This window comes from Bos taurus, chromosome 17, assembly GCF_002263795.3.
Source record: "Bos taurus isolate L1 Dominette 01449 registration number 42190680 breed Hereford chromosome 17, ARS-UCD2.0, whole genome shotgun sequence".
Lineage (NCBI taxonomy): Eukaryota > Metazoa > Chordata > Mammalia > Artiodactyla > Bovidae > Bos > Bos taurus.
This window is the reverse complement of record NC_037344.1, coordinates 18581318-18601083: the sequence shown is the minus strand read 5'-3', so window position 1 is coordinate 18601083 and position 19766 is coordinate 18581318. Positions and strand designations below refer to the sequence as shown.

Here is a 19766-nt window from a genome sequence, read left to right as displayed (position 1 = left end):
ACGACCTCTATCGCCAAATTTACATAAACTGATGCCACTGATCTTAATCTACCTTGTACAGCTTTTTTTTTTTTTTACTTGGATTACTGTGATATTGAATACCTTGTACAGCTTTATGGTCTGATTTCTCCTGCCACGTTGGGCCCCCTTTGCCTGAGGATAACATTGAGGAAAGGGACGTGGCCTTACTCAGCGTCGCCCTCGCACACAGTAGGGGCTTTATCGTGCTTAATTTCATTTTAACGCAACACATCCCGCCGAAGGGGTGGGGAGCAGACACCCTCTGCTGGATTCTCACTTACACGAGTACACGGATGCTGTCTTTTACTCGGACACACACGTGTCCCCGGGGCCATAGCCTGGAAGGTCTTGGGACTCCCAGCCTGTGGGCGTTTCCACTCCACCCAGCGGAAGGGGAGGCTCATTTCTTTAAAACTGCCTTGAGGGATACTTGTTACCTTGGACCTCCCACAGCCTCCACCCCATAAACAGCTGAGTATCTGCGTCCTCTCAAAGCAGGATCACTCCAGTTCTACGAATCCCTGCCAGGTCGCGCCGGGCGCAGGTCCCATGGACACCCCCTCCCTGGTTCGCTTGGTAGCGCCCGCTTTGTCAGCGCGCTGCGCTCGCCGGTTACCCTCCAGCTCCAGCCGGCCCGCGGCAGACAGCGCCTCCGCTTCACAGCATCCGCAGCTTCGTTCGCGCCCTCTCGGGCTCGTCTGCCTGCGACCTTCCCCCGGGCCGCGGCTGGAAGAGAAGGATCCCCGGAGCCTCTGCTCGGACGGCCCCAAGAGTCTGCTGGGCTTGCCCGCCTCGGCGGGGCCCGCAGTTAGGTGGGGCGCGCGAGGGGCCGCGGCGGTTTTGGCGGCGGCGCCCGGCATGTATCAGAGCCCGCGGCGGCTCTGCTCCGCCCTGCTACAGAGGGACGCGCCCGGCCTGCGCCGCGCGCCCGGCCCGCCGCCGCCGCCGCGCCGCCTCTCGCCCACGGCCGCACCGCGGCTCGCGTCCCCCCGGCTTCTGGCGGCGGCTTCGGCGGCCCGCGACGTCGCGAGGTCGTGCTCCCGAACAGGTGAGTGCACCGCCGTTCCGGGCGGAGAACGCGGCGGCCGCCACCTGGAGACGGCGGGGAATGAATGGGAAGCCGGGGGCTGCCGGGCGGTGTGGTGCGACCGGGAAGCGGTGCCTCTTCTCCTTGAGCCGCCGTCTCTGCCCTCCTTTGCCGCCTTCTCTTGCCTGGGGCTTGCACCGCGTCCGGTAAGAGCTGCAACCCCGTGCTAGGTTCCCGTTTAATCGTTCCCGTTTGATGCCGCGGTTTCAGTATTTCTCGCTCTTGACCTGTTATCTTTTCCCCTTCCGAGGCCGCAGATTATTTTTGTTTTACTTATTGCGCTAATGGAACATTTTATGCAATATGTATATGAAGTTACTCTTATCTGATCCTGTGGCCTGCATGGCTTAGGTGGTCTGAATTTTGAAAAATGTGTGAACACGCATTGACTCTTTGGACATCTACTTGAATTTGGGGGGAGCCTTCCAGTCTTAATATTTGTGTCATTATGCGTCCTGTATACCTGGGGTTAAGATCTTGTAAAGATGATGCTATCTCTTTGCCAAGAACCTGTTCTATAGGTCACGTGCTCTGGATTTTGCTTGGGTTGTGGGGAGGAAAACGCCAGGCAGGATCTTACTTCCCTAACCAGGGATCGAACCTGCGCTCCTTGCATTGGAAGCCTGGAATCCTAACCACTGGACCCCCAGGGAAGTTCCCTGGATCTTCCTTTTTTTGGCCACGTAAGTTTCTGCCCGAGGCCTCAATACCGCGGCCACAATTTACATACAAATTAGTCATACTTTAAAAATTAATAAAGCTTTTCTTTCAAAAGTGGGCAGTTTCATCACGCTAGCAGGTATATTTTAGTCGTACTCAAGTTTATTGCTGTTTAAGACGTATGAACATCTCAGATTGTTAACGACTACCTTTTGCTCCAAAAGTTTTGTGTTATCTCTTTTATGCCGCCCTACACGGGTTGCCGGATCTTAATTCCCCCATGGGGGATTGAACCGCCAGGGCAGTGAAAGAAAAGGCGGAGCCCTAAACACTGGGCTGCCAGGGAATTCCCAAGTTTTGTATTAACTTCAGAACCGAGCAGTAGAAAGTGTATGTTCAATGTGGCTTTCTTTACTGAAAGTGATCACCCAAAATGCGATTCAAGTCAAGATTTTAAACTCTATTCAGATGATTGGCGGATGTTTAGATAGAGACATTCTTTTTAAAATTAGGATTTTATTTTTGTAAAGGGACTTCGCCGGCGGCCAGCGGTTAAGACTGCGTTTCCACTGCAGGGGTCACAGATTCCACCCCTGGCCGGGGAACTAAGGTCTCGCATGCCACCCAGCGTGACCAAAAATTAAAAAATATTAGGAAGTTAAACTGATTACTGGAGACTAAACTCTTTTGTTCTTTTTTTAAAAAGGATGAACTTGACAGTCATTGAGATTTTCTTTGCAGTTCTGTAGGAATTTGGCGTTTGTGAAATAACTTAGAATGGGAAAATTTCTAGAGGCACATTGTTGGGTTTGAGGTGGGAGAAGTAAAAGAAAATCAACTGGTGTCTTCTGTAGCACTGTATCTCTTGTCTTCACCTCTTACCTTAAATTTCCTGCGGGTCCTGGGGCAGAGTTAGCCAGTAGGTTCATTTTGGGAATACACATAACTTGTGTAATACAGATAAGAGAGCTGTGCTGTTAGTTGGGAAGAAAGGTCAGGACATGCTGGATCTTAGGCCTTTGACATAGAAAGATGCTTAATGAACTTTCTGGAAGTCCCCTGAAATCCCCTAGCTTTAGAAAGAAATTGAAAGGATTTATGGCTGTTAAACTACTACAAGAGCTAGGGCAGTTTCTCATTTTGCTCAGTTTTGGCTTCAGCTGCTTGTTGAGAGAAACTCATGAATGCATTCATTTGCATATCCTTTGATCACTCACTCACTCATTCAGAAAGTCTTTCCATTTCTGGTCTGTCTCACTCTATTGTGTTAGTCATTCAGAAGTGTCTGATTCTTTGCGACCCCATGAACTGTAGCCCACCAGGCTTCTCTTTCCATGGGATTCTCCAGGCACCAATACTGGAGTGGATTGCTGTTCCCTTCTCCAGAGGATCTTCCTGACCCAGGAATCGAACCCTGGCCTCCTGCATTGCAGGCAGATTCTTGACCATTTGAGCTAGGTGCCACCTTATAGGAGGTAAAAGAATGTGAGACATGGTCTGCCTCTGAGTTTAGTTCCCAGAGAGATGGGTTTTGCACAAAGACCTGAGTGTTTAAAGAAATAAAAACACCTTTTATTCTCTTTCAGTTAAAGGTTTGCAAATGGCACAAGGGTGCTGGAGAGCATGAAGTCCCTTCCATCAGTGGTGATCATTTTGGCTTCAAAAAGTGGTTGGCATTTGAATTGGTCCTTGAAGTACAGTTAAGATTGAAAGAGATTAAAAACATTTTGCTTGGGAAAAGCCAGTAGCAAAGTGGAAGGTGTGAGACATGGATGGTGGCAGGGTGAGAGAGGAGGTACTTTGCCAAATGTTTCCCAGGATTTATAGATCCTATTGTAGACTTATTAAGAAGAATCGTTATGGGTGGGTCCCGAATTCCACGTTACTTAACAAAATGACAACAATAAATAAAAAGCAGATTATTGTTATTACAGGCCTCAAGGTTTAGACATCTGGCTAGAGAAAGTCTTCAAGGAACTGAAAGCTACACTTCGCTCACTCCAGCATCTTTTGGGGTGCGTGTGTGCTGAGTCACTTCAGTCATATCTGACTGTTTGGGACCCTATGGGTCATAAGCCCTCCAGGCTCCTCTGTCCATGGGATTTCCCAGGCAGCAATACTGGAGTGGGGTGCCATGTCCTTAGCCAGGGGATCTTCCTAACCCAAGTCTCTTAACATCTTGCATTGATAGGTGGATTCTTTACCACTAGCACCACCTGGGAAGCCCCAGTCTTTGGGGAGGGGGTGCTAAATCCCAAGTTGACCCTATTTGTTAATCAGTTCCTTCATAACTTACGCCCTGTGGCAGTCAGATGTCACTGGAAAGGTGAGTGCAGCCCCTTTGCAGTCATCAGATGCTGGGTTATTAGAATTTAAAGGGGACCTTTTCTCACAGAAGGATCACAGGCCCCATAGAGAAGCAGCAGCTGTCACAGTTACTCTGCTGGATGAAACGTGGTCTGGTGTCATCTATGGGTTTATAAATGCCATCCTCCAGATGCCACCTCCTCAGATAATGAAGAGTTGGCTGAATTACTGTTCTCTACCACTGGAACACATTGCTTTTTTTCTTGGTACGATTTTAAAAGCAAATACCAGCTCATTTGAGGAGGCGGTTTTATTTAGTATGTCCTTTAACAATGTGAGTAATCTGCTTATGAGAGAGAAGTGCAACAGCTTGTAATTATCAAGCTTTATAGAAATATATTTTCTTTGTAGGAGAACAAGCTATTAGTTACAGCATTCAATGGTAAGAGCTTAAATACAGTGAGTTACTGGGGGCTTTTGAATTAGAAACCACGATATCAACTGATCCATAAGTTTTACTGAGCACAGTACACTTAAAAGGCCAAATATTTTATTGTTTCGTGACTAATTGCATTGGAAATTAAGATCTGTCATCAGGATTCCTAGAATTTTGCTAACCACTTGAATGGTTATCACATTTGAATGCAAGGATGACGTGCATGGGTGTTTAGTTCCATAGTAAACCCACTTGTACTTTAATGAAAATTTTTGGATTTGTTCTTTTTTAAAAAATATTTGGCTGTGCGGTCCATGGGATCTTTGTTGAGACATGTGGAAACTGGTTCCTGGGGACTGGGATCTAACCCAGCCCCCTGCATTGGGAACACAGAGTCCTAGCCAGGAAGTTCTGGATTTGCTGGATTTGAGCAGCCTTCCTACAGGAAGGAGTATGACCTCAAGCAAAAATCTTAGCTGTCTTCTTGTCTCTATGTGATCTCAAAGCAGCACCTGAAACCTACCAGCTACACAGAATTCAGCATCAGTGTCCGGGATGTGGGCGGGAGTGTCCAGGAGAAAGAGGGCTACGAAAAACTACCTGTCAGATTTAAATGTCTTTATGAAATGCAGCCCCACCCCGCCATGGGTGGGTTCCTCATTCAAGGTTGGTTGAATCCCCAGATGCAGATACCAAGGGTGTACATCATTATATAAAAGGAGCTATCAAAAGAATGCCTGGGTCCCACTCAGATCATCTGAATTTTAGTTTCTGCAAGTGGGCCTTGAGCATCTGCTAGTTCTGATGTATAGCCTGGGCAGACAGCCAGTGAGACACTTGCTTTGCTAAATGCTTGGAAGCCTGCTAGAAGTTTCTTAACTAGTGTCCCCAGAAGTTAGTCTCCAGTAGAGACGGCTATTGGATTATGAGGGATTGTGCAGAATGATTTGAAAACTGCTTTTTCCCTTCAGAACTGGAGTAGTCTGAGAAGTCCAAAGTTCCTTGGAGCCAGAATCATGGAGCAGTAAAGAAAAGTGGCAGCAGGGTGTCCAGGAAGCGCCTTGTGCATCATTTTCCTTTGCTTTTCCCAGCCTGTCCCCCACTCTGAGCGTCCAGTGCTGGGGCAGGTCTGTCCAGTACGGGGTACAAGGAAGTTGTTTTGCATATCCTACTGACACCCTGGACATGATGGTTTTCTGTTTCCTTTGTGTTTTGCTTTCACTGAGGGGGTTGCCGAAGATGTTCATCTTTCAGATTTTCTAGGTCAGATAGATTTGCTGAGATGTGTTCTACAATTAATTTCTCTTTCCAGTAGTGGTTCATTCTAAATTTTTATTTGGAAAATTTTCATGACAATTTTAAAATATAATTTTTTAAAAATAACATGTCTGTTAATTTTGCCTCAGAACTGCAATCTCTTTGACGGTACTGATTATCCTCTAGAAGTTGAGGATTGTTTGTCCTTGGTGTTCAGAAGTTCTGTCAGGATAAACGTCTCAGCATCAGATGAGCCCATTCAGTCTAAGGACATACCATTCTTTTTGGGGGGTGGGGGGCTGTGCTGGGCCTTCATTGCTGTGTGGGCTTTTCTCTAGTTATGGAGAGCAAGGGGCACTCTCTAGTCGCAATTCACCGGTTTCTCATTGTGGTGGCTTCTTGTTGCAAAACAGAGCATTGGTTCTAGGGTGCAAGTTCTTCCGGAGTTGCAGCTCCCAGGTTCTTGAGCATAGGCTCAGTAGTTGAGCACAGGCTTAAGCTGCTCCACGGCATGTGGGATCTTCCCAGATCAGGGACTGAACCCATGTCTCCTGCATTGGTAGGCAGATTCTTTACCACTGATCCACCAAGGAAGCCCCAGGACATACCATTCTCTAGCCCAGGAAAATTTCTATTTCTTGAATTTTATCATTTTCATCACTATTTTATCACATTGCCTGTTCTCATATTATTAAACTCCTGCTAGACAGATTGTTGTCCATATGGATCCACCCTCTGGCTGCTCTTGCATTTTTAAGAATGTTTCTTTATATTTCATGAGATTTTTTTGAACATGTCTGTTTTGCAGTTGTTTACGATTTTTTGGACATTTTCTAATTCTCTGCTCCTTTCTTCATAGAAGCCTAGTCTGTCTTTGTGTCCTATACAGTTGTGTGAGCCTGTTTCTCCCCCATACCTTTCCTCCTGGGAGAGCAGTTTGCATTTTCTCTGTAGTTGGGGAGATTTGGGGGTCAGGGGTGCAGGCAGGCTCCCTTCTGTGTTCTCCAATGCTTAGCTCACCCCTCCAGCCACGCCTTCAGAAATATCCCTGAGGTCCACGGTCTGCTCTGCCTCCCTTCCCGTCCATCACTCTTGGGAGCCCTTCCAGGGCCCACATCTCTGAAGCCAGTTCTCCAGCTGGCAGAGGCCACCCTCTTCTGTCTGAGAGGGGAAGTGACAGAACTAGCAGCTGTCTCAAATACCATTGCTGAAAGAATGACCCTAACGACGGCCCCTTGCCTCTCCTGCCCTCTGTCTTGGTGGACTTAGCTTTGGGTTTCTTCAGAGCTCCCTTGGGAAGAGCCATGTTTAATTTACCTTCGGTAGTTTGTACTGCATTGCCCTCCGCTCTGGGTTCTCTGTTAATTCACACCTGTCTCTGTCTTCCTGGAATTGTTTCTTAAGCCCACTGGTGGCGTCCTTTCTGATTTTACCCATATTCTTTCAGTCTTTAGAAAAATATGCGTGTGTGTACTTTATTCCAGAAAGCTCTTAAGAATAATGTATTTTTGGCCTCATGTCTGATGACCTATTGTACATTATTTATCAATTCCCATCTTAAAAATGAGTCATTGGACTGGAGATTTTAAAACTGCTACCAGTGTCACTACACATTTTAAAAGATGATTCTTTTCCTACAAGTGCTGTAATTATTCAAGCAAGGCTATGGAAATCTATATATGAAAATTAGGTTTTCCCTATTTTAAATGACTGAGTCTTTCGTTGATTTTTGTGAAGTATGTACAAATGGACTGTACAATTCATAATCTAGAGCAGGAGTCTGCAAACTTTTCTGTAGAGAGCCAGCTAGTATATATTGGGCTTAATAGACTAAATATCCGTTACAGCTATTCAGCTCTGCTGCTATAGTGCGGAAGTAGCTGCTGACAATACACAAATCTTATTTATGGATACTGAAGTTGGAGTTTTGGATGATTTTCACATGTCAGGAAATATTATTACAATCTTTTTTCAACCACTTAAAAATGTAAGCAGCCATAGGCATCTTATACAGGGCACTGGGAGATGTATGTGGACCTCTGACCCACAGGGAAGAATAGCAGAGAACTCCTTAGCTCCGTATTTCATTCATAGCTGTGAACCCAGAGCACCTCTTGAGCTCCTGGGAACGTTAATGATGGGCACCAGGTAGTAACACAAACCTGATTGTCTCAGTTGGTGGAGAGCAGCTGTCACACCAGGTTCTTTGTTTCTGCCTTTTCAGTTTTCTAGCATTTTGCTGGAAGAGTCTGGCTTATGCAAATGCTTGGCCAGCCCACTCATAATCAACCACCAATTTTCACACGCTAACTTAAGTATTCATTGTGGAGGGATTTCTCTTTCCCTAGCCATATTTTCAAGATGAATCTGGCATGACTGAAGGGACAGCTCTGCTTTGTCCAGAAGGCACTTGGGTATTCTTGTGTCTGACTGCTGCCTAGCAAAGAAAGGTCACTGGGATTGTCACTGTGTCTAGGAGCTTGTATTTATAGACCCGCGAGGTTGGGAGACATGACCTTCACTTGATATCTCTAGTAATGCCATGTGCCAGTAAAGCGGGTCATTACACCGCTTTGAACACCTTGTGCTGTGCCAGTGTGCACGCCCTGACGGCGGTGACCTGGGCAGAGGGATGAGGTGAAATTGGACCTTTGTTAATTGCCACGCACGCCCCTGGCAGCTCCATCCAGTCATCCTGACTGGTCAGCACCGTCAGAGACAAGCAGTGATCCAAGGTGCAGGCAGCCCTCTCCAGGGTCAGGTCCTTTGCCAACTGTGCAGTCAGTCACCATGTTTATAAAATGGAGAATACAGTACCTGCTTTGCTGGATCGTTGGAAAGATAAGTAAAGATACACGCTTGGCTCTCAGGTGTTAATAGCTGCTCTTTAATCCCAGAAAGAAAAGTAACAGTAGCTGCCATTTAGAATGTACTAGGTATAGCTCCTTTAACTCTCTTAACCCTCACAGTAACACAGTGAAGTAGGTCATGGTGATCCCCAGATGAAGAAACAGAGCCACAGAGATAAATAACTTGTTCAGGATCTGACTAGTGAAAAGAGAAGCCATGATTTCTGGAAACCAGTTGACCTACCTTGAGTCCATAAACAAGGCAGATATAGTCTCTATCCTCATGGAACTAATGAGTGAAGAACAGGGGTTGTAATTTAAATATTAAGGGTGACTTAAGGTTCTTACTCCTGGCTCAGAGGGTAAAAGCGTCTGCCTGCAATGCAGGAGACCCAAGTTTGATCCCTGGGTTGGGGAAGATCCCCTGGAGAAGGAAATGGCAACCCACTCCAGTATTCTTGCCTGGAAAATCCCATGGATGGAGGAACCTGGTAGGCTACAGCCCACGGGGTTGCAAAGAGTTGGACACGACTGAGCGACTTCACTTTGACTTTTCAAGTACCAGAAGAAGGCCATATGTAAGAAAAAGGGAGCCACTGGAACTTGATCCATGAAGCTGTAAGCCATGGGGACTGTAAATCTTTATTGATTTATTAATAAAGTATTAAATAAATATATTGCATACCCAACATCCAAGCTATTTTAGGTCGATGGCTGTCTTGTGAATATTTTGAAGGTGGCCACATTTATTCAGGAGCTTTCAGGGGACCAGTGAAAATTAGCTGCTGAGTTAGTTTTCTAACCTTTCTGAGGTGATTCAGCACAGTGGCCAGTGGGTGGCAGCACAGGCTCGCTGTTCCAACGATGCCTTCCTGTGACGTCTGTCCTTCAGGGTTTGGTGTGCTTTTCTCTTCGAGGTTTCCTTGGGCCCCGAGGTTGGTCAACTCCAGCAGCTTCTCAGGTGTGTACCCAGATAATCCTGGCTTTTGTTGTGTTTTTACTTTTTAACCAGCTTTTTTTTTTCCCCAAATAAAAAGGTTAGATGAAAGAGTGGCACCATTTGACGTTTTTGGAAATCTCTTCATTTGAAAGTCTGGCTTAATACGTGACAGCTGTCTATATCCTCCTAGTTGCCTCTCCGTTCAGTCTGTTGGGATATTTTGGTTAAAAGATATGAATCCAGTCTCTCACTGGTTATATAATCGGAGAGAATTATTTTAATAGCCTTTTACGATAATTGTGGGTAGTCTTTTGTGGTAGCTTATATTAATAGTTATTTGCAACGTCAAATCTGATATACCATATCAGTGAACATCTTCTTGGTTATTTGGGAAGTTGGTTAACTAGGTTATGTGGCTCTTCCAGATGTTATACAGTATAGAAATAACCTTGCTGCTGCTGCTGATGCTAAGTCGCTTCAGTCGTGTCCCACTCTGTGCGACCCCATAGATGGCAGCCCACCAGGCTCTCCCCGTCCCTGGGATTCTCCAGGCAAGAATACTGGAGTAGGTTGCCATTTCCTTCTCCAATGCAGGAAAGTGAAAAGTGAAAGTGAAGTCGCTCAGTCGTGACTGCAGCCCACCAGGCTCCTCCATCCATGGGATTCTCCAGGCAAGAGTACTGGAGTGGGGTGCCAGTGCCTGCTCCAAAATAACCTTAGTAACTATCATCTCCAATCTTGTCAGAGAAGTTTTTTAAGTACTGGGGACTTGTCAGGCTCCTGATGCCAGATGTGTTTTCCAGAATTTTCTCTGGGAAATTTTTCTCATGGGCAAAAATACTGTCAGCTGTTTTCCTTAAAGTGACAGGCTCACTTCTTACATTTTAGTGGATAAATGTCTGCCTTGTTTCTTGACTAAAGTTTGTTGGTTCTTTGAGGTGAAGACAGGGGAGAGTTTTGCAATCCAGGCACTCACCTGAGTGCTGTTGCTTAAGGCAGCGTATTTTGTGTGCAGCACAAGTGTTTATGTGGACTTTCCTTTTTGTCAAGTATTAAAGATAGGTCATCAGGGCTCCAAATTTAACAGAAGTACTTATTGCCGCCTCACTTAAGGACATTTGTGGGTAAAGCAGGCAATTTAAAAAATGAATAATGGTGAAGAGCACAGTGGCCCCTACTGGAGCCTGGGGCCAACTGCCTGAGTTAATGCTGACAAAGCGGCGGTTTCATCACAGTCGAAAACAAAGACAGAAAGGATGCCTCAGTGTTAATATGAAAACCCCTTGGCCCTGCGTTTCTCCAAAGGTGTCTCAGACATCCCTAATGGCTTTGTCTATGTATCTATGTGTACTATCAGGGAAACATGAAATCTGGATGATGTGTCTGACTCCCTCAGTACCACATGATTCCTTCTAAACCTTTCCTCATTTATCTGCAGCTTTCCTTTTTCACAGAAATCAGACTCCCACCATCCATCACTTATTGTATTTGTTCAACCGCAATATACATGTAAAGCATTTTTGGAATTGCTGACACCCACCCCCCAAGAGAAATAGCTTTGCTAATCTGAGTGCACTTTCTTTAGTCTTGAGCAGTTAAAAGCTGTTTTCCAAAGTGACATGATTCCTTTTTTCCTGAAGCCCCTTCTGTGAATTTGTCGTATATTTGTAATAGATTTATTTGTCAGAGTCTGCATTTCCTCTTGATCCCCCCACCTCCCTGTTGATCTTTTGAATTTTCGCACATTAAAGTTTACTCTTTGTGAGGGATAGTTAAGTCAATGGATTTTGACACAGAGTCATGTATGCATCACCCTACGGCTGTACAGAGTGGTTCCTTTGCCCTAAAATTCTTTGTCAGCCACTGGTCCCTCCCTCAATCTCTGAAAACCATTCTGTATAATTTGCCTTTTCTAGAATGCCCTATGAGTGGGATCGTGCAGTATGTAATTTTTAGGATCTGGCTTCTTTCACTTACAAAATGCTTGTGACTTGTTCCCCTTTATTGTTATGTACTATTTTGTGTGGTTGTATACATTTGCACATTGAGGGACATCTTTGCTTCCAGTTCGGGCATTTATTAATACAATTGCGTACATATTTTTGAATGAACTTAAGTTTAAGCTCACTTAAGTAAATCCCTAGGGGCATGAGTTCTATATTTATTTTAAACAGTGCCAGACTGTCTTCCAGTGGGGCTGTACATGGGAAGCAGTAGGTGGGAGTTTATGAAGGGATGGGTATTGTTTAAATATTTGATAGGCTCACCAGCGAGAGCCATCAAGGCCTAGGCCTTTTTTCTGGGCAGATGTTAACTTACTTCAGTATCTTTGCTGCTCTAGTTGGAATTCCTTCCACAGAGCTGAAGGGGAGAGGTGGGGCCAGGCCTGCCCCAGGCAGGACCCGCACAGACCAGCACTGTTCTTAACTGAGGTTCAATAGCTTTCGCAAATAAAGGCTTCTCAGTGTGTTGCATGCCTTTGGTCTACATCCAGAGCACTGAAGTGGCTGGTTTTGACACTGGTTCAGGTTTATAATTCTTTCAGGGGAGGACTTGTCAGCTCCCTCATGCCGTCACGCCTGAAGTCTGCTTGATGGGTTTCTTCCTCTAATGTGTCAGCCCTGTTAGCAAACAGACATGGTAGTCTGCTCCAGAGCTCAGTCCTCCTCTGGCAATAAACATCTCCCACCTGTTTCCAATTTGCACTTCTCTCCTGAACATCAGTTGTACCTGACTGCCAAGCTCCTATTTTCTGCAAACCCTACCCGGTTTTCCTAACCTGTATTGGCAGCTTCATAGTTGCTCAGCCCACCCATCTTGGAAACTTTTTTTTGACTGCTCTCTCATAGGCCACATCCAAGTAAGTCATCAACAAAACTTGTTGGCTCCAATTTTGGATTTACTCAGAATCCAGCCACTTAAACTGGGCCTAGAACTGGGGCTTTGAGGCCCATATTGCAGTGTGTCCTTCCTCTTTTTTGCTGCAAAGCCTTTGTCTTTAGGTGCTAGATTGAATTTTTGAAAACCCCCAAAAGTCACAAATAAAGTGAATGACAAAATATAGTAATCCACTATTGGGCCAAAATGAGCTTTTTTTGAGCTGAGCTGGCTTTAATAAGAATGTGTTTTCCTTGTTTTGTAGCTAACAGCCCTATAAATTTCCAAAAACAAACCAAAAAAGGACAACAGGGAATGATGAAATTAGAACATCCAGTTTAAGCAGTCTAGAGTAACAATTCTGATTCTGCCATTACTAATGATGATCACTGCAAATAATTCTTTTTTTAAAAAAAATTTTTTATTTGCTGCTCTGGGTCTTAGTTGTAGCATGTGGGATCTAGCTCCCTGACCAGGGATCAAACCTGGGCCCCCTGCACTGGGAGCTCAGAGTCTTAGCCACTGGACCACCAGGGAAGTCCCCAAATAATTCTTAATTGAATATGCTTGCTTCTTTCTGGTCCCCCTGCTCTGTCCCACCCCCACCCCCATCCCAGGCTTTTCTTTTTTGGTTGTACTAAATCCTCATTGGTTCATTCTTGGATCACATAGCCAGTGGATATTGTACTATCTTAATCTCATTTAGACTTGATTTGCTCTGTTTAATACAGCACCACCAGTTCGTATATCAGTATCTCTGGTCATTTTGGTCTAAAGCTTGTTCGCTACTTCCAGGGGTGGTTAAGACTTTTCTGAGAAGGGCCCAATAGTAAACATTTTGGCTTTGAGTGCCAGAAATTATCCTGCCATGTACCGTGTGCTTGTGGGCGTGTATATGACATCTGAAGATCAAGGACTGTACAAAATACATCTGGCTGCAGTTGGCCATCCCCTGCTGTAGTATTTTCTGGAAGAAGCGCTCCTAGAGTCAGTATTTCAGTTTTGCTAGATGTAAAATTCTTGGCTCACATATAAAGCCTGACATGTTTCAGATATGTAACTTCATTTTCTTCTTGTCTAAGAACATTACAGTTGAAGTCTGATACTCTGACTTCTAAGTTCCTTGCTGTTTTTGGCCTGGAGTCCAAGGGATTTTTTTTCTGTTTCTTTACAGTCCAGTCGGTGTTGGTCATTCTGGGTTGATAGTCTCAGGTATGTGTGTTTGTGTCCATGATACATGTTCTTTTAACCTCATAATTTTTCTTTCAAACCACTGACCTTTTTTTCAGCTTTATTGAGGTATAATTAGCGAACATTGTTGTGTATTTGAGGTGTACTGAGTGATGGTTTGATATTTGTACACATCTTGAAATAATTACCTCAATCAAGCTAATTAACATGTCACTCACATAGTGTGTGTTTCCGGGGGTGGGGGGGTGAGATCACTTAAGATCTAAGATCACTTAGAGGAAGGATTTCAAGTATGAGATACAGTATCCTTAACTAAACTTACCTTGCTGTACATTAAAGCTCCAGAACTTAATTCATCCTGCATGATTGAAACTTTGAAGAGTTTTCTTGGTTTATAGTTTCTCGTATCAATACGTGTTTCATTTCCTTGCATTGGTTTTCCTGCTACAAGAAACTTTTATCCATATTGCATCTTTGCTTTAAATAAGTACATAGTATTTGCCACTATCTTGCAAGCTTTATCTCATTTCTCTCTGTTACGTGTTTACTAATTCTTCACATTGCCTCATTTGTAAATTTTCTAATTTAGACTACTTTGTCATTTTCTTAATATAATTATCCTATATTATAATAGGATATGATTTTGATTGGCTTTCTGGGCATGTCTTCCAGCACTTTCATTGTGTTAATACATTATACTGTTCCTTGTTCACTGAAAGGTTTTTCTTAAGTTTTTAGGAGGAAGTGTTGTTTAGGATAACGCCTTAAATCTTCAACTCCTATTGGACACAATTAACCTTTTTCACATTCATTTTCGCATGGTACTTGCTTTTTTATCACAGCAACCACCCTGAAACAGCTTGGCGAAGGTGATGTCATCAAAAGGATGCAGAGCAGTCCTGTTAAAACTGAACAGCTTCAAGCTGCTCATTTGCCTGGAGCCTGACAGATGTCAGATATTGGAGCCCTTGTGAGTTTGCCATGATGCCCTGACAGATTGGTCTACTGTTAGGCTATTACTGATGCTGGAAACCATGCTTGGGAAAACAGTAGAACTTTTTACCGCTTTTTGCTGAACTAGAAGTACAGAAGAAAGATTTTCAAAGTTGTACTGCCAGCCAGGAAGAAAATTTCTTTGGACCCATGTACTCAGATAGGCAAGCAAATTGATTAAAAAAGAATATATTCAAGTCAGACATCCAGGAAACAAGTGTATGCGCGTGTTCATGCATGTGCCTTTGTGAGCACAGGCTTGCAGGCAGTTGCACATACACAGAAATGTGTGCTGGGAAAACTGGAGTCTCTTTGCCTCACTTTCTCACTGGGGAGTCCTTGAAAAGGAGTGATAGAGCATGCTTGCATCTTGATCTTGATGTTTAAGGATAGGTCCTGGGGGTGAACACTTGAATTGGCCTTTGTGACCTGCTGTGTAAGGTGAATTCAATGGCTTGCTAGTTTCACGTGCAATCAGCTTGCCAAACAATGTGTTTTGTAAAGAAAACTTTGTGTCCTTCAAGAGAAGGCAAAGACTTGGATGAGGTCAGGAAATCCAGGTTCCTCCAAACCAGGAATCTTAGACATGATTCCAAGCAGAATCTGGCCTAATTTATACTGTAATGAAGAGAAAACAAGGTTGACCTTTAAAAGAGCAATCCACTGCCTCCTAGTGAGGTGACAGATGCCTCTCCCTTCATGTTAGCTTGTTGAAGATTGTGCTCTGTTGTCTTTAGTTATTATCCAGTTAGGTAAGAATCAGAAGCCTCAGGAAACGGACCTAGACAATGCTTCCTGCACCACCATATCCTCCCCTCCCCACCCCATCTCTCCCCCCACCACCGCCAACCTCTCTTCTGATTTTTAAAAAATCTGGCAGTTAAGATTAGATTGCAGACTGTACTGCTCAGTGATGTTCTCAGAATCCTATAGAAAGCCAGAGCCTGGATTTAATCCAGCTGATTCTTTAATCCAGCGTAATAGGGATCCGAGTAGCTGACACACTAAGAGCCTGCTCTAATGCCATCTCGGAGTAATCAGGCTTTCTGACATCTGGCTCTTTAAAACTGGCCTTCAAGTTCTCATTTAAAATACATAGAAAAAGGAATATGGATTTTGTTTAGCCATGCTTTCCTAAGACTGTGTCTACAAATTATAAAGACAAGTTTCAGGTTAGAATAAGCCATAAAGATCAAGGTATTTCAGCCGTAGTATTTCAAGTAGTTGTCCTCCTAGAAAGCTAGAACCTGGGCGCTCCTGTAATCCACCCCGTAGACCATGAACGTGGCAACATCGGCCCCAGCTTCTGTGGACACTAACTGCTTTATCTTGTGGTCGCTCTGAGTGAGAACTGGAGAAAGGCAGGAGAAGGCTGAGTGTGTAACACGTGTCTCCTTCCCCGCAGTGTATCCCATGGGAAACGGCACGAGCAGGCTCTACAGTGCTCTCGCCAAGACACTCAACAGCAGCGCGGCGTCCCAGCACCCAGAGTACCTGGTGGCCCCTGACCCAGAGCACCTGGAGCCCATCGACCCCAAAGAGCTCCTGGAGGAATGCAGGGCTGTCCTGCACACCCGGCCCCCACGGTTCCAGAGGGATTTTGTGGCTCTGCCAGCCGATGGCCCCAGTAGCCACCCTCCCATTAGGGTCATGCAGTGGAACATCCTTGCCCAAGGTAGGCCTGCTGCGTCTCTGCCCGAACCGCCACCGCCTCCCTGCTTCTGCGCATGCCCGATGCACCTCCGCATGTGCGCACATGTGCGGGGGCGGGGTGTCAGACGAGGGGTGCGGGCGGCTTCGCCCAGGGAGCTCTCCCAAGGGGAGGTGGGGAAAGGGAGTCATCTGGTTTTCACTGATAAATCCAGCGACTCCAGAGGTATTTCTTACTCACGTGTTGGTAAGTTGCATATTCAGTGACAGCTTCTGTCTCCCAGCACATCCAGATTACAAGGCCCCGGTCTCTTATTAGCCTGAAACTTTGTGTTGTCTCCAGCTTTCAGTCCACAGCACTAAGATAACATTTGCCAGGGAGAAACTGAGTCTGCTGAGTGGGCGATGTAGAATCTTCTGCAGGAAATGGGGAGGGGGCGGAGTTGGTCTGGGTACTCTGGCCAGATTCTCTTCCAAACGCACCTTTATAATTTGAGATGTTGCCTCTCTTCTCTATGCTTTGAGATATTTGTTATGGTAGAAAGACTCCTTTCCTGGGTCTGCTGGATTTAAAAACAGGTGTGTCAGTCAACTTTGTGCAGTGCTGCACAAAGATCACGGAGCTGTTGAAATTTTAAGAAGAAACCAGGGTCACCATTCTTCCCTCATTTTCTGGAATAGAAGGGCATACTGAATGACTTTCCATAATTTTGGATTCGTTTTTTCTTTTCCCAGATATAGGTAAAAGCTGCCCGTTTAAAATAGGTGTCATTTATGGTTTCTATAAAGGCCTAGTACTGGGTTAAATGTATTTAGTTCATCTGACATAGCTTAGATCTCTTAGACTACAAAGAACATTGTTTAAAGCCAAAACTTAATGTTTTATGTCCTGGAATATGTGGCTTTATTATGTCTTCTGTCCTGGAATAGACAGATAGTTTTAATGTGAAAATCAATTCCTTGCTTCATGTGGATGGTAAGAGGTAATTAGTTTGGAGGTCGGTGCAGTAAGAATCCCCTCCAGAGCAACTGAAGCAGAGAAAGTACTCTGAAGGTCTTGGGTGACGTCACACCTAAGGAGACCACCCCCCCCCCCCCCCCCCCCCGCCAGGTATTTAGCAGCTGACAACCGACCGGCTTTTTTATTTCAGCTCTTGGAGAAGGCAAAGACAACTTTGTCCAGTGCCCTATGGAAGCCCTCAAGTGGGAAGAAAGGAAATGTCTGATCCTGGAGGAGATCCTCGCCTACCAGCCGGATATCCTGTGCCTCCAAGAGGTGGACCACTACTTCGACACCTTCCAGCCCCTCCTCAGTAGACTGGGCTATCAGGGCACCTTCTTCCCCAAGCCCTGGTCGCCCTGTCTGGATGTGGAGCACAACAATGGACCCGACGGCTGTGCCTTGTTCTTCCTCCAAAACCGATTCAAGCTGGTCAACAGTGCCAACATCCGGCTGACGGCCATGACGCTGAAAACCAACCAGGTGGCCATTGCCCAGACCCTGGAGTGCAAGGAGTCCAGCCGCCAGTTCTGCATCGCCGTCACCCACCTGAAGGCACGCACCGGCTGGGAACGGTTTCGATCAGCTCAAGGCTGCGACCTCCTCCAAAACCTGCAGACCATCACCCAGGGGGCCAAGATTCCCCTGATTGTTTGTGGAGACTTCAACGCAGAGCCCACAGAGGAGGTCTACAAGCACTTTGCTTCCTCCAGCCTCAATCTGAACAGCGCCTACAAGCTGCTGAGCGCTGACGGGCAGTCGGAACCTCCGTACACGACCTGGAAGATCCGGACCTCAGGCGAGTGCCGGCACACGCTGGATTATATCTGGTACTCCAGGCAGGCACTCAGCGTGCGGTCAGCCCTGGACCTGCTCACCGAGGAGCAGATTGGACCCAACCGGCTACCGTCCTTCAATTACCCTTCAGACCACCTGTCCCTAGTGTGTGACTTCACCTTTAACGAGGAACCTTGATGGATATTTATAAACGCTTGTCTGTGTCTTTTTAATCGCAGGAGTCTTAACCAGGGATGTTTCAGGAAACTGAAATAGAATAAGTTGACTGAGGAAGGGTTCCCAGTTTCTCTCACTTCTTTTGTTTCCAGCATGCCCTTGGGAAGGAACCCCGTTAGCTCACATTAAAACCTTTTCCATTAAAACCTACAGCAAAAAGGTTTTTGCACTCCAGTATTGCTTTGCATTGTTTTCTTTCCCTTAGGATTAATTACATGTTGATCATTTAAGGGCATTATATTGGGCTTGTTTTGAAGCTTTTTCTGTTAGAGTCATTAAAATAGTAGACTTGCTTGAGTCTCCCATAATTAACAAGTATGCAGGAACAGTTTCTCTAGACATTTCAAGTTATTTATTTGTGTTTTTTAATATCAAGTTATGCATGGCAATATTTATTTTTTATATCTTCATGTAAAATTAAGTAAATTATAACATGAACATGCTAAAACCATGCAAAACATAAGTTATAGAGTAATTTATAGTAATTTTCTTAAAAGCTTTAAAGATGTTTTTATTGGAATCTAATAAAATAATAGTGTACAAAGGAACTATTTAGTCTTGAGGGGTTTTTGTTATTTAAGTGGAGATACCAGTTCTCTATGATCTCTTCTTCATAAATCTTTGCTATGCCTCTGTGTTCTCCATTAGTGTGTTTCTTGAAGAGATTCCATGGCTAGTCTTCATTATTTGGTCACTGTTACACATTTCCGGTATTCCCTTGGAGTGCTCTTGGTGTTTATTCGCAATCACTCTGCCATTATTTGTATTGAATGTGCTTTGCACAGTACATATATTTAGGTGTGTGTGTGTGTGTATATATATATATATATATAATTTGGTAGTGGCTAAAGACAGTAGGACCTTCTTTTTAGAGATGGGAAACTTCCTGGTCTGTTCATGACGCTGTGGTTGAGATTTACTAAGATAGCCAGGCAACTGGTTTTAAAAGATCTAAAAACCAGAATATAAAAAGTTAACCTGAAATTCTCTTCGCTCAGAAATAAAGTGGTAAAGATAAAAGGTGAAACTCCTTCCTAATGAAATCCCAGAAAACAGCCCACTGGTAATAATATATTTTAACCCATGAGTTGTAAATATTTAAGATTAATAAATAGTCTTTTAAAGCTAGTGTTTTAATATCTTGTTTTTTTAATGCATAGGGAATCTGAGAATAAATTTGGTCTTTTAATACTGTTAATGTGGTGCTCACACAATCCTAGACAGTCAGACCTTGATTTTAAAGTGGACAAAGGTGGTTGAAGGCAGCATCTGGTGCTGTTTGTGAGGTATCACTTGGTGACAAGGTTGGAGTCCCCAAAAATAGTTCCTCCAGGTATTCTGCATTGGAAATGCTTTTGAAACAAATAAGGGTTTCAGTATATATTGTACACACAAAATATCTGGAAGGAATGGCAAGTAGGAAGAACATATGTACCAGCTGTCATCTGGTTCAGATCTTAGCAGTGACTGAATTTGCACATTGA

The 19766-nt window shown here is 44.7% G+C and overlaps 1 protein-coding gene across 5 annotated transcripts; it reads left to right on the top strand.

Moving 5' to 3' along the window:
* The first annotated feature begins 662 nt into the window (after positions 1-662).
* NOCT (nocturnin) lies at positions 663-19410 on the top strand. Of its 5 annotated transcripts, none has more exons than XM_059876137.1 (4): positions 9532-9578; positions 13609-13646; positions 16024-16293; positions 17420-19410. In XM_059876137.1, exons 3-4 carry the CDS (start codon positions 16032-16034, stop codon positions 18241-18243), a joined length of 1086 nt encoding a protein of 361 aa, XP_059732120.1. In that variant the 5' UTR covers positions 9532-9578; positions 13609-13646; positions 16024-16031; the 3' UTR covers positions 18244-19410.
* Positions 19411-19766: the final 356 nt, after the last annotated feature.